The sequence below is a fragment of the Oncorhynchus clarkii genome, chromosome 11 (assembly GCF_045791955.1).
Source record: "Oncorhynchus clarkii lewisi isolate Uvic-CL-2024 chromosome 11, UVic_Ocla_1.0, whole genome shotgun sequence".
Classification (NCBI taxonomy): Eukaryota; Metazoa; Chordata; class Actinopteri; order Salmoniformes; family Salmonidae; genus Oncorhynchus; species Oncorhynchus clarkii.
In genome coordinates this window covers 27645259-27664206 of record NC_092157.1, presented here as the reverse complement: position 1 = coordinate 27664206, position 18948 = coordinate 27645259, and the positions used below count along the sequence as shown (strand labels likewise).

General features: G+C 48.8%; 1 protein-coding gene across 1 annotated transcript in view; it reads left to right on the top strand.

Annotated features, from left to right (window-relative positions):
• Positions 1 to 18948, top strand: part of LOC139420423 (zinc finger E-box-binding homeobox 1-like) — a 67702-nt gene that overhangs the window by 21644 nt on the left and 27110 nt on the right. The window contains exon 2 of the mRNA XM_071170534.1: positions 18740 to 18895. Coding sequence (XP_071026635.1) covers positions 18740 to 18895 — 156 coding nt within the window. The remainder of the gene's footprint in view (positions 1 to 18739; positions 18896 to 18948) is intronic.

Here is an 18948-nt window from a genome sequence, read left to right as displayed (position 1 = left end):
ACAAGCGCTGATGTAATGTGTGGAGGATCTTGACTGCTGCTCCTTGAATTTGTGCGCTGTGGGCCTATTTAAGTGTGCATGTTCTGTGTGAGACACAATTGTGTGTGTGTGTGTGTGTGTGTGTGTGTGTGTGTGTGTGCGCATTCTGCCTGTCGATGGAGTGAAATTGGACTCAACTGAGCACCTGAGCAGATTATCCTCCTGGTTAATTTAAGAGAGAGAGATCATTAAAGTGAGCAGATTATCCTCCTGGTTAATTTAAGAGAGAGAGATCATTAAAGTGAGCAGATTATCCTCCTGGTTTATTTAAGAGAGAGAGATCATTAAAGTGAGCAGATTATCCTCCTGGTTAATTTAAGAGAGAGAGATCATTAAAGTGAGCAGATTATCCTCCTGGTTAATTTAAGAGAGAGAGAGATCATTAAAGTGAGCAGATTATCCTCCTGGTTAATTTAAGAGAGAGAGATCATTAAAGTGAGCAGATAATCCTCCTGGTTAATTTAAGAGAGAGAGATCATTAAAGTGAGCAGATTATCCTCCTGGTTAATTTAAGAGAGAGAGATCATTAAAGTGAGCAGATTATCCTCCTGGTTAATTTAAGAGAGAGAGATCATTACAGTGAGCAGAAAGGAAAGAGGTCAACTTTTTCCTTAATCCCTCTCTCCTCTCCTTTCCTGGCATTAGAGTAGCAGCCCTGTTTGGGGGCTTACTTTGGATCGGTGCCTTGTTGAAACCCACCAGGGAGTCCAATCTCTTCTGCAGTACGATTCCATTCTATCAGAGATGGTGACGCCACTTTAACGTGGAGAGAGATATCAGGCCCTCTAATGCTACATACACACTCACACTCACATGGGCATACACGTGCGTGCAAACACACACATCTTGATACACAATCTGTTGACCAAGTGGATGAGTGAAGGAAGGTAGTGCACTATTTGGAGCGCAGACTGTGAGTGCTAGGCAGATATTAGAATAATTAGCTTTTGTTAATATGATAGGCTGGCCTCATGGTTTTCTTTTACCAATAACTTGCGTCAGTGTGATGTCAGCCGAGTTCCCTAATCCCCACTTCCACTTCAATTGGGTTTCTCAGAGGCAATTTAAATGGAAAACCTCTCAGGTTGATAAAACCCTACCTACCTCAATAGATCCCTAGATAGTACCTAGATCCTACTTCTACATACCTACATGTCCCTTTGTTGTAGCCCTAATCAGAATCCTACGGGCATTACAGAAAAGTAGCAGGTGTGCAGCCATCACAATACACGACACGAACAGGCAGGCTGCAGATTATTTTATTCTAATCCATAATCTGTGATCCTACTTTGATCCTACTGCTTAGTGGATGACAGGTTTGATTGTGTAATAACCTGAGTGTCAGTTTTAAGAGGATGACATTGTGTCATGCTTTAACCTTTCACCTTCAGTCATTTAGAGCATCGAGCTTCCTATTGTTGTTGTGAACCTTGATCTGCATGGCTAGGAACCTGTTTGTTATCCTGTGTGTGTGTGTGTGTGTGTGTGTGTGTGTGTGTGTGTGTGTGTGTGTGTGTGTGTGTGTGTGTGTGTGTGTGAGAGAGAGAGAGCAGACACTTTATTAGTATGTTAGTATATTAGTTAAAGTGACAAACCTTTTGTTCCCTGACCGTCTGTTTAAGACGATGTGGCTAACTGGTACATATTGTGGTGTGTCGGTGGATGAGGCATTGCTGAACTCTAGGAGGGATGGAGTGCTTTTCAAATATTACGTAAGGGATCACGGCTACCTCTATACGACAGACTGGAGCTGCCTCGCTTTTAGGCTAGCCTGGGTGGCAGGCGCGAGGCATGTGGCCTCAGGAAAAAAAAACAGTTAGTTCACAGGTCATCATTCAGGTGGACGTCAGGAATGCATAGCAAACCAGATCTCTCTCTCTCTCTCTCTCACACACACACACACACACACACACACACACACACACACACACACACACACACACACACACACACACACACACACACACACACACACACACACACACACACACACACACACACACACACACACACACCACATTGCTGATAGTGTCTACAATAAAAACCAGTGCAGCTAGTAGTGTTAAAGTTACAGGTTTGATCCCAACAATTCATAAAACCAAGCCTCCATCACCAGAACCATAAATACAGGCCTGGGATCTGCTGACGCCGGCATTTACTGGGACTGTGCTATACAGCTAGCTAGGCAGTAGCCCTGGGCAGGGATAGGGGCCGGATTTATCGCTGCTCAAGCAAGCAGGCTGCACTCTTCCATTTAGAGGCATGTCTACAAACTGTAGTTTACGAAACGCCATTCACCATTGTGATGATAGGCTCTATAGCTATAGCTTACACTGACTATACCAAACATTAGGAACACCTTCTTAATATTGAGTTGCACCCCCTTTGCTCTAAGAACCGACTCAAATCGTCGGGGCATGGACCACCACGTGCCGAAAGCGATCCACAAGGATGCTGGCCCATGTTGACTCCAATGCTTCCCACAGTTGTGTCAGGTTGGCTGGGTGTCCTTCTGGTGGTGGACCATTCTTGACACACACAGGAAACTGTTGAAAGTGAAAAACACAGCAGCATTGCAGTTCTTGATACAGACCGGTGCGCCTGGGTACCTACTACCAGACCCCGTTCAAAGGCACTAAAATCGGTTGTCTTGCCCGTTCACCCTCTGAATGGCACACATACACAATCCATGTCTCGGTTTGGCTTAAAAATCCTTCTTTAACCTGTCTCCTCCCTTTCATCTACACTGATTTGAAGTGGATTTGACATCAATAAGGGATCATAGCTTTCACCTGGTCAGTCTATTTCATGGAAAGATTGAGTGTCCTCATGCTGTCGTGTATGACGCAGCTGTGAACTCAGGGCCCTGTAAAGGGACAGTATAGGGTAGTGATATACAGGGCAGAGATGTTCTATAATATAGCAGGATGTGTATACAGTACTGTGTGGTAGCCAGGGCTTATATTGACTGTAGCGTAGCAGTGAGCTCAGGGTCTGGTGACTGCTGGATAATGTGGATGTGGTTTGGTAGTAAAAGTGCTGTACAGACTGAACATGGAGCGAGCGGAACAGGGGTGGCTGACTAGCTGTGGCTGGCGACATGGCTCACGGGCGCCACTGTTTTTCTGTGAAAATAATGGGACGGCTGCCATGGATTAGTTACTGTGACGCACCGCTAGTGGACCAGACTGCCCTCCCATGTGGAAGGGATTTATTCCAGAATCACTCACTCTCTGTGACTGGTTGGTGTGTGGGTGGGTGGTGGGTTGTGTGTGTGTGTGTGTGTGTGTGTGTGTGTGTGTGTGTGTGTGTGTGTGTGTGTGTGTGTGTGAGCGTGTGTGTGTGTGAGCGTGTGTGTGTTTAGTACAGTGTGTGTGTCAGGAGTACTTTACCCTGACCTCACACACCTACTGTTTGTGTTTAACACACTAATGTTATGTCAAGGCCCCATTTCAATAACACGGACCACTTCAGCTCGTTAGCTAGCCTTCGGACTAAGTGAAGGAACGCTTGCTTGACTCAACCATGTCAGTGGTTCGACTTAGCCTAGACTCGCTCCACCGTCCCGCACTTCTTGTTGACATACAGGACATGGTTCACATTGACCAACACCAGTTCCCTTTACAGTGCTAGATGAGAAGGGTTCTGGTTCATACACAGCAGACAGATCTGGTTTGAAAAAAGACAGCTGGATAAATCAGTCGACGCCCTCTTGCTCACCGGTTGCACAACTCGGGGAGTTGCTGTCGTCCGTCGGTCCGTCGGTCCCTCGGTCCGTGTCCAACCGGACACCCACTTCCAGACATAGCTGGTTGAGTAGTCACTGCCCTCCGTAGCTGAGCTGGCCATAGAGACATAGGCTACAGTATGTCCCAAATGGCACCCTATTCCCTATTTCTTATGGGCCCTGCTCAAAAGTAGTGCACTGTGAAGAGAATCGGGAGCCATTTGGGACACAGCCGTGGGCTAGAGTTTCCACCACGGCATCCTAACCCTCAGGTTGTGGAAGTGTAGCGTCAGCTCTCCAAACATCCTCCTGCTATGACCACTTCCTGTCCCAATCCCGTGTTGGAATCCACTGCCTCTACAGCCTGAAGGGTAACGTGTGAGTGCATGGCCTGGGGAGAATTTGGTCATGTTTATATGATAGGCTAGCCTACTGTTTTTTTTATTTATTTTGACCAATAACGTGTTGACTAGATGTCAGCCGAATTCCCGGATCCCCACTTCCACTTCAGTTGGTTCTCTCAGAGGCTATCTATCTGTAATTTATCAGTTTCTTTATGTGACACTCGTTGCGGTCTTCATTTTGCCCTCCCCTCTTCTCTCGCTCCCCACCTCCTCTCTCTCCCTCCCTCTTTCTCTCTTTCTCTATTTACGTCCCTGTGAGCACCTGAGAGGAAGCAGCTGGAGGTTCTGATTACACTTCTCCTTCTCCCGCCCGTCCGGCGTGTCTCTTACGTCTTTCGCTTTTGTTTTCTCGCAGGTCACATTGTCTAATAGTGTGTTGGGTTTCCTATTATCCTCAGTGCCAGTCTTTACTCCCCAAAATAAATCTGTGGACAGGGCGGAATGAGTAACCAAGAGGTGGTTCCTCACACCAAAACACACTCACATCTCCTTGTGTCTGTCTAGCCACTCCCAAGGCTTTGTCTTTGTCCCTCTCTCAGTGTGTTTTCAGGCTGCGTCTCCATGTCAATAAAATGACTAATTCCCAGACACAGCTCATCAATATGGAGGACAGGACAGGGGCCTTTGCTTGCATGGATGAGCAGAGGGATGAATAATGTTAGCAAAGTGTCAATGTATACCTCCCCTCCCCCTCTCCTCCTTCTCCTCTTTCTGTGTGTGTGTGTGTGTGTTTACGGTAAGGAGGATCAGTGCTAGGCCTACCATTAATCACTCCACCAGGGTCTTTCAGCACACCTCGCATGCTGGGTTTATTAAAAGCACGAGTGTGATCGCTGATCTGGCTGGCAAAACACACACACACACACCCCCCGCAGATTTACACGAGTGTCACACTCGCACCTCACGCAGCAGCAGCAAAACCTACACATCTACAGACTCACATCCACAGTCTACCATCACTACTAGTCAGCCTCACATTGGCGTGACCGGTCTAGATGCTTGTCTTTCACTTTGCGTAGAACACTCTTTGTATCCTGGAAAGGAAGGCCACTGTGTACGGTCACATTGCCTCATGGAATTCCCCTAGGCCAGGGACATTCACTTCACACATTCAGTGCTCTGTGTGTCCATCGGCAGCCATCGTACTGACCTCCTGATAGAGGACAGAGGACATGGAGAAATGTAGTCAGAACTGAATTTGGTTTTAGGCTAGATCAGTATTGATAGTTCATATCCTTGACTTCTCTGTGTTTCTCTCAGGTACTGTCAGATAGGTGAGGCCTACATAGAGTAGAGCAAGGCACTCATTAATGGCTGGGTCAGAGGCCAGCAGGGAGGCAGGGAGGGAGGGGGGGAGGGAGGGAGGGAGGCAGGCAGGGAGGAGGGAATGAGAGATCTGTGCCTATCGACTTCCCCCAGAGAGTGTCGATGCTCTCTTCGATTTCTGCCACAGAAAACGAATGGTCTCTCTCCCAGTGCTAAAGCCCCACGCACAGACAGACAGACAGACAGACAGACAGACAGACAGACACCTCCTTCTCCAGTATGTAGTGCAGCACTTATGGGGTGCAATGGACAAAAGGCGGCTGTCAGTATGTCAATACCTGACGACAGAGCTTACCTGCTAGGTCGGCCATTTGACTGGGTTGTTCACATCAGCACCAGTCCAGGGAAAGACCTGACGACAGAGCTTACCTGCTAGGTCGGCCATTTGACTGGGTTGTTCACATCAGCACCAGTCCAGGGAAAGACCTGACGACAGAGCTTACCTGCTAGGTCGGCCATTTGACTGGGTTGTTCACATCAGCACCAGTTCAGGGAAAGACCTGACGACAGAGCTTACCTGCTAGGTCGGCCATTTGACTGGGTTGTTCACATCAGCACCAGTCCAGGGAAAGCCCTGACGACAGAGCTTACCTGCTAGGTCGGCCATTTGACTGGGTTGTTCACATCAGCACCAGTTCAGGGAAAGCCCTGACGACAGAGCTTACCTGCTAGGTCGGCCATTTGACTGGGTTGTTCACATCAGCACCAGTCCAGGGAAAGCCCTGACGACAGAGCTTACCTGCTAGGTCGGCCATTTGACTGGGTTGTTCACATCAGCACCAGTCCAGGGAAAGACCTGACGACAGAGCTTACCTGCTAGGTCGGCCATTTGACTGGGTTGTTCACATCAACACCAGTCCAGGGAAAGAGGGAAAGGGCACTTAGAAGACAGTGTTTCATTGGTGGGGTCATTTTGTTTTTCTTGGTTTGTCATTCTAATGTTGGGAAATCATGGGGGTTTTGCATCACCTATAGACACCCACTGAGTACAGAATGTCTTCAGTCACAAACACACACAGAACACAAGACGTCGTCAGGGAAAGGCTTTGTAAAGTCAACGCCATCTTCACTTTCTCTCCCGCACCTGTTTTAACAGGACAGATTTCCTCAGCCAGCCGACGGAGGGTTTAAGTGATGGTTGTCCTGGTCATTAAGGAGTAATGGTGTGAGCTTTGCTGGTTGACCGCTCTAGTGATCGGAGCAGGGGTATAGGGGTATAGGGGTAGGGTTGAAGGATAGGGTAGGCTGGTGCTGCATGGGGCTGGAGGGGCTTAACCCAGCTTGATAGCCCAGTGAGGGGGCACTTGGCCTGGGGCAGAGTGGTAGGGAGGTGTGGGGGTCTGTGGGGGGTATGGTAGGGGTGACAGAAGGGCCCTTTGTTGATGAAAGTTTATGACCCTTACAGCTCTGCCCAATAACAAGTGGCTAATGTCACTTGACAGGAGAACAGCAGGACAGCTTGAAGCGTTGTGAAGGGAGGGGGCGGGGTGTATAACCAGGAAGTTAGGTCATCAGATGGTCCTCAGCTGACATTCTAGAACTGAGAGAAAGGGGAGATTTCTCAGATGTCCTCACAGTTGGACAAAGCATAACATTTTCTCAGATAGAAATAAAAAAAAGTTGTGTCTATGCAGTTTGTGTTGGTGTCAGAATTAGTTAACCTAGGATGTCCACATGAATCCTGTTCGTCATGGATTTCATATGTGTGCTGATCTGGTCATTCTAACGTGCAGGTTGCAAGGGTTGTAAAAAATACAATTTAGCAAACAAACAAAGTCACTTCTGCTTAGTTATTTCAGCATTTCCTCCTGTGTCAGTATGTGTGTGTCTGTGTTTGCGTGCCCGGGTGTGTGTGGGTGAGTGTGTGAGCACGGGTGTGCGTGTGTTTTAGCGGCCTGTGTGTGGTGGTTGTGACCTGCCCCTGGGGCTCTGCTCAGCGAGGCATCTGTCATGCCGCCTGACTACAGCCCTGCCACCGCATCAACATCTGACCTTTAACTGGGGGACCAGGGAACCACCAGGAGAGATAGACAGAGTTACATGGGACTGTCCTCATCACTACAGCCACCCTGGCACTGGTGCTCTGTCTCTCCTCTCTTGTCTCTCAGTCTGTCTATCGTTCTCGACCTCTCTCTCTGGTCGTCGTCTCTCAGACCATCTCTCTCCTTCACTCTGGCAGACTATTTCTTCTGTTTCGTCTTTCATTCTACTTTCTCTTTCGGTTCTTATAGTCACCTCTCTCCTTCTCTCTCTCTCTCTCCCTCCCTCCCTCTGCTTGGCAGAGCAGGGAGTCACAGACTCTGACTGTTTGTGACACTGCCTCCCTCCAGGCTCAGATGAGCATTGTATCTGACAGGCCAGCTTTGTCTTTTTAAGTCATTAGCAGTTTCTTTGGTGGATTCTCCCCTCCTCCCCTCCGCCCCTTCCTCACGCCTCCTGTCACATAGCCCCCCCCCATCTTCCCTCTCGTCGTTTAAAAAAAAAATCTCTCTGTCTGCTCTTTACCTTCCATCTGTAGCCAGCGCCCCAGGGGGAGAAGGGGATAAACACAGGGGCAGGAGAGCTCGGCTCTGTGATATGGAAGTGATTTCAGATGTCACTTTATTAAGAAAACGACAGGCTTGTGTGTGTGTGTGTGTGTGTGTGTGTGTGTGTGTGTGTGTGTGTGTGTGTGTGTGTGTGTGTGTGTGCGCGCACGCGTGCGTGCACGCATGAATCTGCATGTGTGTGTCCATGCCTTTTACCAGGATTTTCCTAGATCTGGCAGGTCGGTGAAGTGTGTGACTGCTCTGCTGACTGTTATTGCTTGGACTGCACAGAGTCCAGTCGTCTAGTACTGTACTGCCTGCTCTTACCAAATCAACTGTGAACCTGTTGTGTTACATTAGCAGGAGGGAATTGGCTTGACAGGGTGTTGTGGAGGTGAACGACAATACTGATGACAATAGGGATGTGGGTTTGTATTTGTGTAGTGTACATGTAACCTTTGCTGCGGTGGAACGGTGGCATCACACCACCTGCCCTACATACTTCTCACCTGATGTCCAAAGGCCTTTCCCCTGCACCCACTGCCCTACTCTAGTCTACCTCCCGTAGAGTCCACCAACAAGGATAGTAGGGCTTGGAATGTTCAGACACCTGCTCATAGAATGCAACAGCTGAGTGCTAGCCTGACCTAGCTTCACGCTTGAGCCATGTATAGACGGGTTAACTGACGATGTCACGAAAACGATGTGTACGCTTCAATGGGGCAGAAGACTGTGTTGTGATTCTGGGTGGCCAGATAGCTAGCAACAATGGCAAGAAACTGCCATGTGGGGAATCGTAGGTGGCTCGTTTCAGCTAGTTTTCTCTTGTTCTTGATACCATGTCTTGTTTTGAGGTGTTTCAACTGATTTCATTTCAATACTAATATGGCAACAACAACAAAAAATCGCTAGCTAGCTAACCAACAACTGCAATTATGTATTTGAGAGACAAATACATTTGCACAATGAGTACTTATGTTATGTTTTCAATAAACATTGGAGACTAAATATAGTTTATACGCTGTCAGCAATCTAAGCCAACGCGGTCTGTTTTGCTCCATAGTTGGACACGCATCGGTTTTGATGCTAAACGACCAACCCGTCTATTAGGGGACACGAACAGTGTATGGACGGACTATAGAGCAAACTCTTCTTTTTTGCTGGGCTATTCAACGGGCTGAGAGCAGAGCGGCAGTTGAAACAGCTGATCTGATGCTAGGTGATGATAACGCCCCGTGCATGTGTGTTCAGACAACCAACGACCCATCACTAGGGGCCTGAAAAGCCCCAGGAAACTGCTCTAATTATAACTTCAGACTCCTCTGTCCTCTCGCTCCAAGTATCAGTTTGGGGGGGGGGGGTCCAAAGGAAAAAGAGCATCGCGCTATGCACTCACTGCCCCTTTCTGTCTCTCTCTGTGAGGTCTCGGAGTGGAGACAATCACTGGACAACATCTTCTGTTGCCTCCTGAAGGTGGAGTGGTCTGAAGTAGTGCAGTAACTACCTGTGTCTTTTACTGCTCTGTCAGTGTCTGTGGAGCTGTGGAGGTGTTACAGTGAAACCCTTCCCTCTAGAGGTGTTGCAGTTAAACCGATCCCCCAGGAGAGGAAGAGTTGTTTATCCAGGTGCGCTATCACAATATTTGGATTGCTGTGTTGCCGGCGTTGTTGTTGTTTTTAGTAAGTGGAGCCATCAGGTTTCTCTCCCACTGACCGACTAAACCAAATTCGCTGGCGAGGTATGAACGGTAGAAAAGAGAATTCTAGAAACGGAGAAACAGAGCGACTTGGTGAGAGAAACAGAGCAGGCAGACCAGACGAGAGGTTACTGGAGCGGGTCAGCAGGTACAGTACCTCTCCCAGGCTACACCTCCAGATGTTTCCTCTCCTCTGCAGCTCACGGCTCTGCTAGAACCATCACACCTTGGCTTCATATAGACAGGCTATAAAAGACAGGACAGCCTCCAGCCAGTACAACATTAATCAATGGAACGATAACATCAGACCTCAGTGTGGACCTGCGTAGGAGCTAAGCTTGTGTGTGTGGGGTGGTTGTTTGCGGGGAATTTTCATACTCAGGTGTAAAGTGCTGGGCTTAGTGACTCGGTTGGCCTATAGGTGTACAGGTATGACTGCCCACTTCCTTGCAGCTTGTCCCTGCTGTTACTAACATGGTGAGGTCATGTGACTCAGCGTTCCCCCTGCCCGCGTACCGTAATGTACTGCCATACACACACATTCTCCCTGCCCGCGTACCGTAATGTACTGCCATACACACACATTCCCCCTGCCCGCGTACCGTAATGTACTGCCATACACACACATTCTCCCTGCCCGCGTACCGTAATGTACTGCCATACACACACATTCCCCCTGCCCACGTACCGTAATGTACTGCCCTACACACACATTCTCCCTGCCCGCGTACCGTAATGTACTGCCATACACACACATTCCCCCTGCCCGCGTACCGTAATGTACTGCCATACACACACATTCCTCCTGCCCGCGTACCGTAATGTACTGCCATACACACACATTCCCCCTGCCCGCGTACCGTAATGTACTGCCATACACACACATTCCCCCTGCCCGCGTACCGTAATGTACTGCCATACACACACATTCCCCCTGCCCGCGTACCGTAATGTACTGCCATACACACACATTCCCCCTGCCCGCGTACCGTAATGTACTGCCCTACACACACATTCTCCCTGCCCGCGTACCGTAATGTACTGCCATACACACACATTCCCCCTGCCCGCGTACCATAATGTACTGCCATACACACACATTCTCCCTGCCCGCGTACCGTAATGTACTGCCATACACACACATTCCCCCTGCCCACGTACCGTAATGTACTGCCCTACACACACATTCTCCCTGCCCGCGTACCGTAATGTACTGCCATACACACACATTCCCCCTGCCCGCGTACCGTAATGTACTGCCATACACACACATTCCTCCTGCCCACGTACCGTAATGTACTGCCATACACACACATTCCCCCTGCCCGCGTACCGTAATGTACTGCCATACACACACATTCCCCCTGCCCGCGTACCGTAATGTACTGCCATACACACACATTCCCCCTGCCCGCGTACCGTAATGTACTGCCATACACACACATTCCCCCTGCCCGCGTACCGTAATGTACTGCCCTACACACACATTCTCCCTGCCCGCGTACCGTAATGTACTGCCATACACACACATTCCCCCTGCCCGCGTACCATAATGTACTGCCATACACACACATTCTCCCTGCCCGCGTACCGTAATGTACTGCCATACACACACATTCCCCCTGCCCGCGTACCGTAATGTACTGCCATACACACACATTCTCCCTGCCCGCGTACCGTAATGTACTGCCATACACACACATTCCCCCTGCCCACGTACCGTAATGTACTGCCCTACACACACATTCTCCCTGCCCGCGTACCGTAATGTACTGCCATACACACACATTCCCCCTGCCCGCATACCGTAATGTACTGCCATACACACACATTCCCCCTGCCCGCGTACCGTAATGTACTGCCATACACACACATTCTCCCTGCCCGCGTACCGTAATGTACTGCCATACACACACATTCCCCCTGCCCGCGTACCGTAATGTACTGCCATACACACACATTCCCCCTGCCCGCGTACCGTAATGTACTGCCATACACACACATTCTCCCTGCCCACGTACCGTAATGTACTGCCATACACACACATTCTCCCGCACGCGTAGCATGATGCACAGCACACACACTCACACTTCAACTCTAGCACTTACCGTAAGCGCTATACAAAGTCGGTCAGACAGGCCCATTTGTCCAGCATTGTCCTAGAAAAACACACACACACACACACACACACACATCTACGCACACACAGAGCTCGCCCACCACCCACCCACACAGTTCATTCCACTCCCTTAGAAGGTACAGATGTAGTATATTAAATTGAGCCAGTTTGCTACAGCAGGAAAATGATCTTTCAACAATATGAAATGTGAATTATTATGTGGATTATAATGAAGAGATTTTTGTAGGTGTTGATACCTTTTTTTGAAGGGAAAATCAAGTCAAATTTCAGACTTAAGAAGTGTTTTAAACCTCAAATACACTACAAGTTTAAGATGTCTTGCATTGCAGGAAAGTTCTCCTGCAACAGGCTGATCAAATCAAAGTCCAACATCTGTGTGAGCAGCTTATTAAGGTAAGCTGTTATTGCGGTGGCTAGGGCTGTCTCACCTCTACTGTAAACAGGCAGTATGTGTGTGAGTGTAAAGGTCTTGGCAGACAGGGGACATTACTGAGGAACGTGTCTGAGCTCTGAGCGGTGGGCTAGCCCAGCTAACCTCGCTCACACCAGTTCACCTTGCCTTATTTAGAAGAGTCCTGGAGAGTCGGTCGCGGACACTACTAGCTGAGAACAGAGACGGCGTCTGCGCGCCCGTGGCTCATTTTAATGTGGCGAGAGTTAGGCCACGTGTTCTTCAGTGATTTCATGCGTTTAACAGTAAACACTTCCTCGAATGGTTTTCTCACGTCCTGTAACGTTATGTCTTTGGTCTCGTCATCGATACGACAGGGACTTGTCTATCGGTGAGCGGCATCGGTTTTGTTAGCTGCTGCCTCTGTGGTATTGTGACAAGTCATTCATTTCCTGGAGTTATTGTGAAGCCGATCTGCTCCTCCGTCACATGGGCTCTACAGAACAATTACACCCATTAGCATCTGTGGCCTAGCTGTAGCGCCCTCCACGACTCTACCTGAAGGGAGACTGTGGGGAAGAGGATGTGACCTGTGGAGAGACTAATTAGCTTCGATGCTAAACCTGATTAGCGCCATCAAGATGACAAGAGCCTTTGTCTCCTCACTTCTCACGTGATGAATATGAAGGGCCTTCTCTCCCTCGGCAGTTCTTAGATTTGAATGATTAACTCTTGGTGTCCGTGTTACTATCAGGGCAACGTGGTGGTTATTCCTTCTAGGGCTAATATTAAACTTAGAACAGTGATTCAGACTTGTATGATTCTTACTGTGTTGTGTTGTGTAGTCATGGAAAGAGACCTGATGCAGGATATGACTACACTCGGGCTATCTCCACTGAGTCTGGGGCTCTGATATGGCTGGGAGAGCCTACTTGTGGTGAAGTGGGTGAATGGGTGAGTGTCAGGCTGGGAAGTAGTACCCTGAGAGCCTAGTGCCCTCTACAGCTGGTAGGAAGCTGTGCACTGGGTCATGGCTATACGAAGGTAGAGGCTGATCATGTATTATCCATGAATGGAACCAAACTAAGCATTTGCATTTGTTTTAGTCTCCCTCGGCTCTTGTTGTGAGCGTGAGAAAGACTGAAATCGAAGCTCGTGGTGGTGAATGTATTTTTACCAAGTGAAGTGAGAGGGTGCCTTTAAAAGCTAGATAACCTTCCTGGCTGGGCTTTAGGGGGAGTGTGTGGTATTGTTCTAAATAACAGGAACGTTGCCTCAGTCAAGTACAGGGTGTCTCACCTTGAGTCTGCATACTTGAGATTTTGAATGGCATGGCTTTGTTTTAGTTTGGTTAGTTTTTGTTGTTGTGGGTTCCGTGAGGAAAGCAAAGTACCTCACTCCGCAGCAGACTCTGTGACGGCGCTGGTCTATTCTTTAGAGGGGGATGCCTGTGGTTTTTTCACCGTCCGTTGGCTGCCTGGCTGCATAGCTGCGTGGCCTGTGTGAGATAAATTGTACCTCATTTTTGTACCTCATTTTGTGTGTGTGTGTGTGTGTGTGTGTGTGTGTGTGTGTGTGTGTGTGTGTGTGTGTGTGTGTGTGTGTGTGTGTGTGTGTGTGTGTGTGTGTGTGTGTGTGTGTGTGTGTGTGTGTGTGTGTGTGGTGTATCTCAGCAGAGGACCGTGTATCCTAGCAGGTTAAATTTAGAGGTGCACAATCACGTCTACAGCAGGATGTAACCTCTCCAATCACACACTTAACACTGCTCAGCGTCACACACACACACACACACACACACACACACACACACACACACACATATATCGTTCTGCCCCTGAACAGGCAGTTAACCCACTGTTCCTAGGCCGTCATTGAAAATAAGAATTTGTTCTAAACTGACTTGCCTAGTTAAATAAAGGTACAAAACACACACACACACACACACACACACACACACACACACACACACACACACACACACACACACACACACACACACACACACACACACACACACACACACACACACACACACACACACACACACATACACGCACGCACACACACACATACACGCACGCACACACACAATGCTGTAACAAAGGGCTCTGAACGCAGCTCGGCTTAGTGTTCAGGATGAATGCAGAGGATTAGTATAGAGAGAGAGAGACACGCACACACCCTCAGATCTGTCTCTTTAAGGCCCAAACACAGCGGAGGTTTGGTTTGACATTCCAGGCGTAGTTCAGACACCAAAGTACAGTATGTGTAGCGCTGCAGGTTTCTGCACTCATCCAAATACTTTTCTTACACAGTATTTTCCAATAGGAATCAAGTCCACTACTCCATTGGAGTATGTATTGATGCGTGTATTGTTATAAATCCCAGCTGGTTCATCCCCAGACTGTTCCTTCCTAAAGTCCTCTCTACAGACTGGCCTCGGTGGGTAGGCCGACTGACCGTCCACCGTAGAGCATAACATCGGATCAGAATGTGTACGTCTGTTGAAGTGATCCTTCCACGACGGGGGTCGCAGGGGCTTGTGAGGGCGTCAGTTAGAGCAGGGTGAGGTGATGCCCAAAGGATTGCCCCACCCCCGTTTTTTACAGGCTTTTATTGACTCAGCTTGGCAGGTGTCACAACAGGGTATCTGAGTACCAGTGGGTATGATACAGTAGTTATGGGGCGTAGGCTGGGCAGGGCTGGCATCGGCGTGCTTTAAATAGGCACTTCCTAGGGATTCTGGGAAGAAGTTTTTTTGGCGGCGTCCAAATGGCGCCCTATTGCGTTATAGTGGACTACTATAGGGCTCTGGTCAAAATAAGTGCACTATATAGAGAAAAGGTTACCACAAGGGACACGCAATTAAGAAATGTTGGTCTGATACCTGACTGGTGGTCAGTACAGCAGAAAGGCGTGTGAACGTTGTAAAGGCGTTGTGTAACGGTTGGTGAGTGTAGTCTAGTCAGTCAGAGCTTTACCGACACCAACTTGTTAGGTCTCTTCACCTCCTGCACTAAATACTTTGTGAGAAACACAGTTTCATGCATTGGGCTTTAGGTCAACTGAATTGAACCTAACTTAACCTAAAATTAGCCAAGTGTCTGTGGATCGGATTTCCAGCTGGTTCTGTATTTGGAAGATACAGAGTAAAGGTGACTGTAAAAATAATTTTCTTTGTGGTATTAAGTGAAAAGTGGTAGAGCCTCAGATGGGTCATGTTGTCCGTTAGCATGCTAGTGCTAATGAACACAACTGTCTAAGCGTTCGGCAGATCAGGTGTCCGCGGAGCGGAGAGGAGGGAGAGGGACTTCTGCTGTCTATTTGTTTTCTCTAGGTGTTACCTACCTACTGCTGTTAGAAACGTGCTCTAGGCTAGTATCACTGACCATTTGGCTCAGAGGAATTCACTTCCTGTTTAGCTGATGGTCAGTGTCTGCCTATCCCCATATAAGTATATGTTCCATCTTTTTACTCTGTCACTTTTGAGGTGAAACTAACAAGCATGGCTGCTGTGTCTAGTGGGCATTTCTCTTTTTTTCTCACTACCAGCAACATCAAACTACTTTGTTTTGTGTTGACTTTCGGTCTGTCATTTGTCTGAGAAAACTCGATCCGTTCTCAGTGCTGCTCCTATGTTTTTACTGCTGACTTTAGCGCCTGCACCTCCGTGACTATGGCCCTAAACAGCCTCTTGGGGCTTTAAATGAGTGCCTTTTGTTTGAGATTGAAGAGTCACTCAGCGCTTCTGCTACTCCAGCCAGAGGGTCTATACATCACCTGACTAAGCCTGACAGGATGGGGAGAGGGAGAGAGGGAGGAAGGGGGGAGAGAGAGAGAGAGAGAGGTGGGAGAGGGAGAGAGATAGAGTTGGGGAGGGAGAGAGAGAGAAAGAGAGAGAGAGATGGGGGAGGGAGAGAGAGATGGGGAGAGAGAGAGAGAGATGGGGGAGGGAGAGAGGGAGATGGGAGGGAGAGAGAGATGGGGGAGGGAGAGAGAGATGGGGGAGGGAGAGAGAGAGATGGGGGAGGGAGGGAGAGAGAGAGAGAGAGATCGGGGAGAGAGAGGGATCGGGGAGAGAGAGGGATCGGGGAGAGAGAGAGAGATGGGGGAGGGAGAGATAATTAGAAGAGAGAGATGATAGGTAGAGAGAGCATTTGGCCAATAACCGAAAGGTCGCTGGTTCGAATCCCCGAGCCGGCAAGGTGGAAAAACCTGCCGTTCTGCCTTTGAGCAAGGGAGTTAACCCGCAACAACAGCTGCTCCCCGGGCGCCGATGACATGGACGTCGATTAAGGCAGCCCCCCGCACCTCTCTCTGATTCGGTTGGGTTGAATGCATTCAGTTTTACAACTGACTAGGTAATCCACCTTCTCTTTCCCTAGCTGTGGAATTCTGCAGATGCAGAGCCGTGTTGAACCTGGTCCATATATCAGCCCCCTCCTCTCTTCTTGAGCTGTGTGTGTCCCTATGGGGAGTTTCTGAGAATATCAACCAGGTGTACTCTATTCATAAACCTAACCTCCCCGTGATTCTCAGTCAGCTCTGCAGACTTATTCTTGTAGATTCTAACAGAAGATCATTCCCCAGCCACAGGTTGCCGCGTCTCACAAAAACATAATTCCCCACCACTATGCCCTAGAGAGAAAGAGATGGGGGGGATCAGAGATACGGACGGACGAACAGAGATACGGACAGGCGGACAGAGATACGGACGGATGGACAGAGATACAGATGGGCGGACAGAGATACGGACAGAGAGAGATACGGACAGAGATACAGACGGACGGACAGAGAGAGATACGGACAGAGAGAGATACGGACGGAGAGAGATACGGACAGAGAGAGATACGGACAGATAGAGATACGGACAGAGAGAGATACGGACAGAGATACAGACGGACGGACAGAGAGAGATACGGACAGAGAGAGATACGGACGGAGAGAGATACGGATGGAGAGAGATACGGACAGAGAGAGATACGGACAGAGAGCGATACGGACAGAGAGTGTTGTCTGGGGAGGTAGTGTGTGGTTTTGTGCAGTGTGTGTGTGATGTGGGTTCAGGTGTGTGACCTGCGTTTTAGCTCTGCAGCTTGAGCCCATTGCTGACTGGGCGCCTCTCAGTGGAGAATTGATTTGTCTAGAGAGAGGCACAGTGCTGTGAGCTGGGGAACAAATGGATGGAGAGGGGGAGCGAGAGAGAGAGACAGTCCCCACAGGTGGAATAGAGAGAGAGAGATGGAGAAACAGGTTCAAATGATGAGAGGCCGTATGAAGTGTAATTAGTCCCAGGTCCCAAGCTCAATAATACACCGATGCAAATACACATGCAAGCACACACACATCTGCTGCCAAGTGGCAGCATAATTTAATAATCACCTCTGTAGGCTGAGACTCTCCTAGCGCTCCAACCCTGTAGCACTAGAGGGTCACGCACACACACACACACACACACACACACACACCCCCCTCTGACAGTAATGATGGAGAGGGAAAGATGTACACATGGACGGTGGAGGGGAGAGTTCAAGGTTTACTATGGAGGCAGCCTTGGAACAGGTTACGTTCAGTATAGGCTATCGGCTAGTAGGAAGCACATGAGGCCCCATATATGAACATTCCCCTTTACGTTACATCTCTCTTATGGGCCTGAACAAGGACTTTATTACACATTTCCAACCCATATATATCACATTCATAAACAGTACACGTTCTCCTGCTGTATAATGTCAGCATGCTAGGCTAGGCTAGCACGTCCCTTAGCATCCACAGGTAATTCGACTTGTCAGGCCTGCTACGAGACAGAATTCATCGCATTTCCCCTTATTTCCCATACCTCTGTGTAAACTAATGCTGGAATGGAATGGAGGTCACTGGCTGTGTGGCACCTCCAGGAGAAGAAGACTGAATTTAGAGAGGTGGTTTGAGAAAAGCCTTTCTGTTTCTTTGTGTCGAGAAGACATAATTTAGGTGTCCTCTGTTTCCTTGCTTGATTGTAATGAAGTGCTTTGGCATTAGCCTTTGTATGATTTGTTGGCCTGTTTTCTGATCAAATTTTTCTAAACTGCTGGCATGATTGACTATATTCCAAGATTGGAGACCGTTCTGCCATCTAATACAGCACCTTCCATCGTCCTTGTCTAAAATCGCGCCTCGCTTCTTGTCACATGGAATGACGCTGGAGAGACGGAGCAGGTACGGGGAGTCAAACATTTAATAAGGAACGGACATGGAACGAGACAGGAACAACGTCGGCAAACGAGTAACACAAAAAAACAATGAATGCAGCTGTAGGGAACAGAGGAAGGAACAGACAAATATTGGGGAGTAAATAAACAGGTGATGAATGAGTCCAGGTGAGTCCAATATCGCTGATGCGCGTGACGAGGGAAGGCAGGTGGGGGGGGGGGAGCAGACGTGACACTTCTATCATGGTAATCGTTGATAGGCAGTGAGATGACCAACCCCCCTCTCTCTCTCTGCAGTAACCAACTACAGTAATGTGGTGAAGACCCCTGGCTCAGACTCAGATGATGAGGACAAGCTTCACATCGTGGAGGAGGACGGGAGTCTGGCAGATGGGGCAGACTGTGACAGTAATGTGCCCAGTGAAGATCACAACGGAGACGGCTCAGATGAAGGTTAGTTGATGCAGGTCGCACACACACACAAGCACACGCGCACACCCACACAC